This window comes from Echinops telfairi, unplaced genomic scaffold, assembly GCF_000313985.2.
Source record: "Echinops telfairi isolate 266 unplaced genomic scaffold, ASM31398v2 ScPeMD7_2010;HRSCAF=2546, whole genome shotgun sequence".
Lineage (NCBI taxonomy): Eukaryota > Metazoa > Chordata > Mammalia > Afrosoricida > Tenrecidae > Echinops > Echinops telfairi.
The window spans coordinates 15,838,394-15,848,609 of record NW_022105908.1 but is presented as its reverse complement, the minus strand read 5'-3'; the positions used below and the strand labels follow the sequence as shown (position 1 = coordinate 15,848,609).

General features: G+C 46.3%; 1 protein-coding gene across 2 annotated transcripts in view; it reads right to left on the bottom strand.

Annotated features, from left to right (window-relative positions):
• Positions 1-10,210, bottom strand: part of ATPAF2 (ATP synthase mitochondrial F1 complex assembly factor 2) — a 22,516-nt gene extending 12,306 nt beyond the window's left edge. Inside the window, exon 1 of one of the 2 annotated variants that reach the window (XM_004712956.2) lies at positions 10,021-10,210. In XM_004712956.2, coding sequence (XP_004713013.1) covers positions 10,021-10,153 — 133 coding nt within the window. In that variant the 5' untranslated portion in view covers positions 10,154-10,210. Of the gene's footprint in view, positions 1-9,362; positions 9,937-10,020 lie in introns of those variants that run through there. The other variant, XM_045293485.1, reaches the window with a different exon arrangement.
• Between the last annotated feature and the right edge of the window lie 6 nt (positions 10,211-10,216).

The following is a 10,216-nucleotide window of genomic DNA, read 5'->3' as shown; positions in this document are numbered from 1 at the left end:
AAATGATTAAAAAAAAAGGGCTAGCAATACCATATGACCTCGGAATCCCTCTACATGGTATAGATTCTAAGAAACAAGACCCTTGACACTAACAGATAGATGCATACCCACGTTCACTGCAGCACTATGTAATTGGTATAGCAAAAAGATGGAAAAACCCTAAATGCCTAGCAGCTGAAGTCTAGATAGATAGACAAACTTTGGTGCATATACACAATGGAATACTACACATTGTTAAAGAATAAAGACGAATCTGTGATATATAAGTGGGACACTGCTGAATAAAACTGTTCAACAACAAAAAGACAAATATTGTATGAGATTACTATTGTAAAAAGTCAAGAATGTGCTTTCATACTAAAAGAAACATTTGTTGACGGTTACCAGGAGCGGAAAGAAAAGTGAGGGAGAAGGGAAGTCACTGGGTAGAGGGTTGATAAGTATTAACTAGGGTAAAAGGGAAGGTGTAAATACACAATACGGGAGGTTGGCAAAAGAGGATAGAGGCAGGGAGATACACTGGGGCTTTGAAAGCGTTAGAGGCAGCAGAGGCAAATATTGCTATCTACACAACCCTGCAACAACAGTGATTACACGTAGGTACTTGAATGGGCATGAAGGCAGAACAGATTGGGAGTAGGCCCAGGAAAATGTGTAAGTTTGACAGAGGATATCTGTGTATGTGTACTTATTTACCTTTGCTTCAAATCTACCTGTGCACGTGGTGAAGAATACAGGCGGCAAAGCGATGACAACTTCTCAGAGAGAATAAGGGGCGGGGCCTGTAGTCTCAGGGTGCACCACAGTCTCTGGGTATCGGTCAACTGGCATAATGCAGTTCACAAAGACAGTGTTCCACACCCTACTCTGGGGAACAGAGACTGCAGGTCTTGAACGTTCATGAGCAGTCATCTAAGGTTCTCTTGTCCTTCTACTCGGAGGAAAGAAGAGCGATGAAAATCAAGACAGATGGTACCAATTAGTCCAGCAGCCTAATGGGCCATGCAATCATCAGTCTCCACAACCCCAAGACAAAAAGAACTAAATGGTGCCCTCTACCACCGTTAACTGCTCTGAAAAGGATCGCAATACAAGGTTCTGGATGGAATAGGGGGAAAAAAACATGGAACAAAAAAAGATCAGGCTTTTACTGGAAGGACAGAGGCTGGTGGGGGCATTGTCACGCTTCATGTCTGGAAATGAACTCACTCCTATGTTAGAATAATCAACCATCAAGGTCAAAGGACAGCATTTTCTCGAGGATGAAACTGAGAGGATTAGGAAGGAAAGAGGAGTGGGAGCAGGAAGCACAGAGTAGAAGTGATGGTACGATGAGGGGATTATAATGGTTGAGTTCAAATCGTGCACAAATTGTTGAATGCAAAATGACAATGCGCTCTGTAAACCTTTCTTCTACTCCCCCTTTTTTTTTTAAATGCTCAGGGGTGAGCAAAGATGGAGTGGAGATCTATCCTGGAATACACCACTGTCGGTGATAGGATAGTATCCATACACCTACAAAGATGACGAGCTAATACAACTCTTCAAGTTTACACGCTAATCACTAATGACAAAGGTGGGAAAATGAAAGATTTTTACTGATTTCTGCAGTCTGCAACTGATAAAAGTATACAATTAATACACACCAATAATAACTGGTGATTGGAATGTAAACGTTGGAAAGGAGTCATGGTGGCATGGTGGAGTATACACTGGGCCTGCTAACTGCAAGGTCCGCAGTTTGAAACCACCAGCTGAAATTAGGCTTTCTAATTCCGCAAAGACCAGTTTCGGCAATTGGACATTCCCTCACAGAAGAGTCACAAGGAAAAGACGAGCCAGCCAGGGTGCAGCATAGCACTGACGGAACACACAACATTCCTGTAGTTCTTTAATGCTTCCTCCCCCTCCCCCAACATGACCCCAGTACTACCTTACAAATCCAGCTAGACCAGAGCATGCACACTGGTACAGATAAAAGCTCTCAACACACAGGATCCAGGACAGATGAACCCCTCAGGAACAGTAATGGAAGTAGCGATACCATGAGGGTAGAGGGAAAGGGGGGGCCGAAGGGGGAGAAAGGGAGAACCAATAACTATGATCAACATCCGTCCCCGGGAGACGAACAACAGACAGCATGGGTGAAGGGAGACAGTGGATGATGTAAGACAATGCATTGGTGCAGATAAGAGCTCCGGACACATGGATTCAGGGACAGATAAACCCCTCAGGAATAGTATATCAGGAGGGTAAGGGGATGATTGGGGATGGGGAAGGGGGAACCCATCACAAGGTTGGATATATAGCCTCCCCCCACCCCAAATGGAAAGAGTAACAGAAATGTGGGTGAAGGGAGACAATGGACAGTGTAAGATATGAAATAATAATATATAATTGATCAAAGATTCATGAGGGGGGTAGGGGGGAGGGAGGGGGGAAAAGACGAGTTTAAACCAAGGGCTTAAGTAGAAAATGTTTTGGAAATGATGATAGCAACCTAGGTATAAAGATGCTTGACACAAATGCTGTATGGAATTCTGTAAGAGCCCCCAATAAAATGATTGGGAAAAAAAAGAGTACAGCATTAGGATTGGAAATGGAATCATTAATGACCTGCAAAAACCACCTGCAGATGGCACAAGTCTGCTTGCTAAAAGCACAGAGGGCCTGGAGCACTTACTGATGTAGACCAAGGCCTTCAATACAGATTCTACCTCAACATAAAGAAAAAATCATTATAACAGGGCCAATAAACATCACAATGCAGAGGAAAGACTGAAATTGTCAAGGATTTCATGTTACTTGGCTTCCCAATCAATGTCCATGGAAGCAGCAGACGGGAAATTAGAAGATGTATTACACTTGGAAAATCTGCTGCAAAAGACCTATTTAAAGTGTTAAGAAGCAAAGATGTCACTTTGAAGGCGAAGGTGCACTTGAACCAAGTCATATTTTCAACAGCCTCATTCATATGCGTTTAGCTAGACAATATGGAAGACCCAAAAGGAATTGATCACGCTGAATCGCGGCCTTGGTGAAGAATACTGATTGAAGAATGAACAAATCAGTCCTGGAAGCACGGCCAAAATGCTCCTGACAAGTGAGACTCTGCCTACCGTACTTTGGACATGTCACCAGAAGGTGGAGAACTGTATCACGCTTAGTAGAGGGTCAGTAAAAAGAGCAAGGCCCTCGATGCGAGAGGCCAGCACAATGTCTCCAACAGCAAACTCCAGCACAGCTACAGTGGTGCGCCTGGTCCAGGGCAGGCAGTGCTTTCTCCTCTTGTGCGTAAGGCGGTATGAGAGAACCGACTTATTGGCACCTAACCACAGAACCACAGAGAAGGGCCCCAATGGGATTTCCTTTTGCACTTACTAAAGGCCCAAATGGTTTTTGTTGGTTTCATTTTGTTTTCCCTCACAAAAACAAAAAAGTTATGTGTCAGGCACTTGGGATATAACAGTTAGAGTGTCATTGTTTCTTGTTTTTTAAAAGTAGTCAGATCTGGTCACCAACACGAAGATATTGTATTATGCTTCAATTCACTGCCTTCCTCTGGAATTACAATACTGATTTTTTTCACAGGCATGATTCAGAAAAGGGAGCTTATGCCATGGTGTGCTTGTGAAACGTCCCTGCTGTCCACGCTGCCCCAGTATTGTCCAAATGGCAGTCCAGAGGGGCCCAGGGCCTGTTTTCATGCCTCTGGCCTGGACAAAGGTGCCCAGACTCCGTCCATCATGTCTTTAGGCTGACTCGGCTGGGCAGCTGCTTTTGTGCAGGCCAGGTCAGGTGGGGAGGTTGAAAGCCTGATTCGGCACGGGGAAGCGTGCTCCCACACGTGTAGGAAATTCTGAGATAGCATGAAGTGGCAGTGGCAGGCTACCTTTTGCAGGCCTGGGAAAGGGCCCGAGAGACCTGAGGGCCGAGGAACAGACTGGGCAGATGCTGACGGTGCAGGCTGCATCTCTACAAGATAGCACGCCTTCTTAACAAGACAGTCTTTTTAGTTTTGTGTCTCTATCCTGGCTAGGCCCAGTGCTGTATTTGAGTTAAACGTGAGGAAAAAGATAATAAATAACCAAGGCATTGAAATAAGATCTACGTGAATTGTTAAGTGTAAAACGGATGATTTGCTCTGTAAATCTTCACCTAATGTAGAATAAAGTTTGAAGGAGAGAAAAAAGTGGAAGGTACTGAGATGGGTGATAAGACAAGCAAGAGGCAACCAAGGTGTCTCTGAACCACAGAACCAAGGAGACAAACAGACGGGCAGGGCGAAGGAAGTCCTAGGCACTAGAGCCACACACCACGGCAAGCCTGGGTGCAGGCTACTCTGAACAGATGCTAGGCCCACAGGAAGCTTCCCCCCCTCTGAAGGACACTTTTCAGTCTTTTCACAAACTCCCAAACCCAAACCCCCAGCAGCTGCCATGGAGTGCGTTCTAGCGCATGGAGACGTGCTGTCGGAGCAGCACTGTGCTCCGCAGGACAGCCAATGGCTATCTTTCAGAAGCAGATTGCCAGCCCTTTCTTCTGAGGTGCCTCTGAATGCCACCAAACCTCCAGTCTTTGAGTTAGCAGCCAAGCCTTAGCCGTGCGCACCACGCAGGCACTAACAAACCTCAGCGAGTACTCACCGTGTGCCAGAAAGCGTCACAGGACACGGCATGCATGCGCTCGTCTTGACCTCAAGGCTCTTACTACACCAGCTCAGAGACGACGTGAAAGCACAAAAACAGTCACCCACGGTAGGAAAGCTGATCTCATCTGGGGCTCAAGGAAGATCCCATTGGATCAGAGACCTGAAGAAGAAGCGAGAGTTGGCCGGGCTTTACTGATTAATTCCTTTTCAGAGGGAGTGGTGTGTGGAAGTCAGCTCCAGTAGAAGAAGCTGCTTTCAGGAAGGTCCAGGGTCTTTGAGGTCCAGGGTGAGGTATTTTGAGAAGTGCAATGGCCTAGCTGAGAAGGGTTAGAGATGGTCAGAAAAGGAGATGGACTGCTGATGTTGGGGGAGGAGACCATGTAGGTCCTGTCCGGTGGGCCAAGTCAGGGTTGCATAGCTCACTCTCACTGTCATTGAGTCAATGCCGACTCAGAGTGACCTACAGGACAGGGGAGAACTGCTCCTGTGGGTGTCCAAGATTGTGACTTTCCCTAGAAGTCAAGCCTCGTCTTTCTCCTGTGGAGTGGCTGCTGGTTTCAAACCACTAGGTGTCAAGCCACCAGGTTTCACATAAGGGAACCAAAACATGATCTAGAAAATTGATGTGGCAAGAGCCATGTTCTCCAACAATTTTATGAAGATGGGCATTATCCGACCGGGCCCCCAACGTTCTGGAGTCACATAGGACAAATTGTGACTCACTAGAGAACTTGTGAAACTTTCACCCTCTCAGTGAAAACACACAGCCAGCAAGGACAATGGCCTCGGGCTACAGGGGGCAAAGAAACAGGTGAGCATGCAGATCAAGATCCATTCTGAGTATGAACTGTTCTTCGTAGGCACATCTGTGCAAATGCTTCAACTATGCGGCTACTCAACTGGTATTGTAACGAAAGTACACATAAACAATATGCAAATAACCAAGCGGAGTTGCAAGCCAATAAAACTTCATTTCGTAAAACAGGAGAAAGGCTAGAGAATGCACCGGGCCTTTGAAGAGATAATCTGTGAACTAGGTAAATGCAAAAAAATGGGCACCTGAAAAGCGCTGGATTTTTTAAACCGGCCACATAGACACAAAATGTTCAGGGCAGCATTATTCACAAAAGCCAACAAGTGGCAACAATCTAAATGCCCACTGACTGATAACTGAGCAAGTAAAAAATACATAGCCAAACAATGGAATATTATTCAGCGCCCCACCCCCAAAGAAGTACTGATACATACTGCAACATGGCTGAACTTTAAAACATGTTATATAAAAACAAGCCAGTCACAAAAGGCCATGTATTTTATAATTCCATTCACATAAAAGGACAGATAGGAAAATGTATAGGTACAGGAAGTAACTTAGTGGTTGCCTGGGGCTGGTGGTGGTGATGGTTGCCCAACTCTGTGAATAAATGAAAAATTATTATACACTTTAAAGGGTAAGATGTAAGATACGTGAATTACACTGCAATAAAACTGTTGAAAGAAAAAAAAAACAACTTCAGGCCAAATGCATCTGCCAGAGTAACTAACTTACAAGGACTGAAGGATGAAATGCCCTCTCCCTTTCCAAACTCTTCCTGCATCCAAAGCAGGGCTGGCAAACCTTTTTTTAAACAGCCAGACAATACATTACTAGCATACCTCAAAGATATTGACCATGGCATAGAAGTTCATTTCACAATCAAGCGAACCACATGGCTTTTTCCCGCGGTACATATAAAAGTTGTTTTCACTGCACTGCAGTCTATTCAAGGATCTGGTGGCACTATGCAATAAGCACTGGGTTGCTAACCTTAACGTAGGCAGTTCAAATTCACCAGCTACTCTGAAGGAGAAAAATGAGGCTGCCTGCTTCAGCAAAGACTTACAGTCTAGGAGACCCAAAGGTACGGCTCACCTCTATCCTATAGGGAGGGCTCACTCTGAGTTGGAATCAAGTCAGTGGCAGTAAGTTTGGTTCGGTTTGGTAGTCTACTATATGGGAACTTGCGTGATGAAAAAAGTTTGAAATATTGTGGAATTAACAAAACACGAGAGTCTTGAAGTAAGCACATGCTGTTGGGAAAACAGTGCTGACACACTTGCTCTGTGTAATGCAATAATGCAACAAAGCAGAACACATGCAAGTGAGGTATGCTTGTACTCAACCACGCAACCACTCCGCTTTGCTGGTGCACTGAACACGCAGAGACAATATGTGAAACGCTGCACTCCAATATGACTGAATATACAAAACCAAGTGGCGAGCTTGGCGATCCTATGAGGAAGGCACAGCAAACAGGCCAGGCCTCTGTGGTGGGAGGGGTTCTGGGAAGCAAAATGGCTTAGTCAGGGGACAACTCATAGCTGGTGTCTGCTGCACCTCCAGTAACCTTGTCCCAAGGAGTCAACAGATTGCCAAAAAGCTAATACAGGGATCTCAACCATCCTTCTCCTTTCTAAAGCCTTCAACAGTATGTCCATTTCTAAAGGGTCACATTCAATCTCCTTACCAATGGAAGCCTTAATCAAGAAGGCTCTGAGTTTGTTAAGCATGCGAAGACCTGGCATGGTCTGAAGCTGTTGTGGAGTAAACTGTCTACATCATACAATGGTTTAAACAAATTAAGAAGAGCTGTGCAATCGTCACCACAATCAGTTTTGGAACATTTTCTTTCTGCTTGTACCCATTCCCCCTACCCTGAAATCTATGGCTCTTCTAACCATGTAATCCAAAGAAGCAGAGTCAGGATTGGAGGAAGGTTTACTAACAACCTACAATATGGAGGTGACACAACCTTGCTTGCTGAAAGAAGATTTGAAGCACTTGCTGATGAAGATCAAGAATTGCAGCCTTCAGTATGAATTACAATTCAATGTAAAAAAAACAAGACAAAAACAAACCCTCACTACTGGAGCAGAGGCAACATCATGACAAATGGAGAAGAGACTGAAGGTGTCAAGGATTCTGTCTTGCTCGGATCCACAATCAATGCTCATGGAAGCATCAGTCAAGAGATCAAATGACAGTCACATTGCATTCGGTAAATTTGCTGCAGAAGACCTCTTTAAAAGTGTCGAAAAGCAAGGTGGTTACTTTGAGGACTAAGGTGTGCCTAACCTAAGCCACAGTATTTTCCAGTCTCTATGCCTGTGAAAGTTGGGCACTGACTAAGGAAGACTGAAGAATCGCTGCATTTGAATCATGGTGTTGGCAAAGAATATTGAAAGAACAAACAGATCTGTCTCAGAAGTGCTGTCAGAATGCTCCTCAGAGGGAAACATGGTGCGGCTTTCTCACACATACTTTGCACCTGCTGTCAGGAGAGACCAGTCCCTGGAGGAGGGCATCATGTGTGGTAAAGTAGAAGGGCAGTGAAAAAGAGGAAGACCCTCAACAAGATAGACTGACACAGTGACTGCAACAATGGGGTCAAACATAAGAACCATGGGGCAGTGTTTTGCTCGGTTGTGCATAGGGTCACTATGAGTTAGAAAAGACTTGATGGCACCTAATGACATCATCATGAAATTATTGGGTGGGATTAGACAAATAGGGCATATGGAACACTCACACTCATACGTTGCGACTTCCCTGGCTATAATGATGGGCCATCTTAGCAGGAGAACAGAGAAACCCCAAGACCACTGGAAGTGGAGCAAGCCTGAGATCTATCTGAAGTGCAAAGGCTGAGACAAGAGACCCTGAGATAGAATAGAGGACCATCGCTGGGACGATGAGAAAGAGCAGCAGGCTGGTTTCCTGATCCATGGATGCCGAGGTCAAAGGACCATGTAGCAAAGAGGCTGAGGACAGGAGAGAAATTTGTTGCTGTGGACCACTTTTTCCTTACTGTTTACTAATTCAGTCACTTTTTCCTTACTGTTTACTAATTCAGTCACTGTATCCTTAGCGTTTACTAATTAAGGCTTAAGTATCCTGTGAACTAAGTAACCTGTGAACCCTTCTAATAAACCCCCCCTTTAGTTGTCAGCACTGTCTGAGTTGTGTGGCCACTGTAATGAATTAGCATAATGAAATGTATAGAAATGGAGGGCTGTGGGAAGAACAATTGGTGTCAGAATAAGCCAGATATAACCACTTCCACAGTTTTCACAGTACCGTATTCATTCCTTCCTTCATAATTTCTCTCATGGTTGAGCACCTACGACCTGCCAGGTACTGTCAAAGGCCCAAATGAGTCAATATGCAATGCAAAGGGAAAGGAGAGGCCAGACTGAGGCCCGCAATACCGGAAAGTAGATGCCCACAACCTGAATCAACTCTAAGCTTCTGCTAAGTCGGTGAACTCTTGGAGCGGATCTTCTTTGAGAATGCTTCCCTGGAATGCCCTTAATCTCTCTTCTTTCCTGACTCATTATGGCCCACCTCCAAGCCCCTCTGCTAGGTCCTGATGGGTAAAAATACGGCTCCCTACAGCATCTAACACCCTTCGCGATGACACAACGTAACAACTGGAGGGTCCCTCAAAGGTCCCTCATAGAGCTGCAACTCAGAGGAAAATACGGTCCTAAAGTAGTCGTGGCTTGCCTCCAAGAGCTTAATATCTGACATACCTAATACCTGACATAGCGTCATCATTCTAACCCCGATTTGTACTCCTGTCACAATGCCAAACTGCGTGTTGGAGGCTCTTTCCAGTGGTGTGCTGCATTGTTCCTGACGGCTTCAACACCCCCTCCTCTTCACACTTACCTATCAATACCCAGCAATATATGCCCTCACCGATGAGGAGGCGCCTCGTTGCGTTCTCAGTTTCTTTGTACATCCCTTTCAACAGGATGTTTTCACCTCTATTTCGTTAGGATATTAGCATTTCCTGGCCCAGTACAGGTTAATAGAAAAATGACACCACTCTTCATTTACTACAGCAAGCTCCGAAGGCTGAGCCACGATGCAAGAACCAGACTCGCAGGCGTTTGAGTGGTGCCTACTTGCCTTTGACCAGAGAAGGCTGGGGCGGGAGGGCACCAGAGGGAGGGGCCTGGAAATCTGGTGCAAAGCACCCAGGAGGTCGATTGCAGGCTCTTATTCTGGGCCCCTTCCCTATGTCGCGTCCTACAGGCAGCAGCCAGCCAGCCTTTGTCCTCTATAGTCCCTCACAGTCAACTCGGTGACCGGGGTGAAGTCCCGACCCGGATCCGAATGTCCTCATTTGAAAACCGGGGTGGCATCAATTTTCCTGCCAAGACTTGAGAAAAGCGGCGCAGACCTCATGTCAATGACTGTCCCCTGCGGTGTGATGCGATGGGGTGCCTGCCCTCGGATTCACTGTCCGGGTCTGCGCCATGGTCTGAGACCCCAGATCACCATGACCTGGCTCCGGCCCAAAGGGAACGTGTCCTGTCCTCACCTGATGGGGGTGCGTAGGCCCTGGTCTGGAGTTGAAGGGTGGGCCCCAACACCGCGGGGCAGATGGGGCTCCCCCGGGGCCGTTTCAGGAGGCAGCCCCCCCAGTCCTGCAAGCGGAGGCAGCTCCGCCACATCACGCCCGAGAAGCTCCGAGGACGCGCGGAGCGAAGCGTGAGCGCTGCACACGTGGCGCGCGC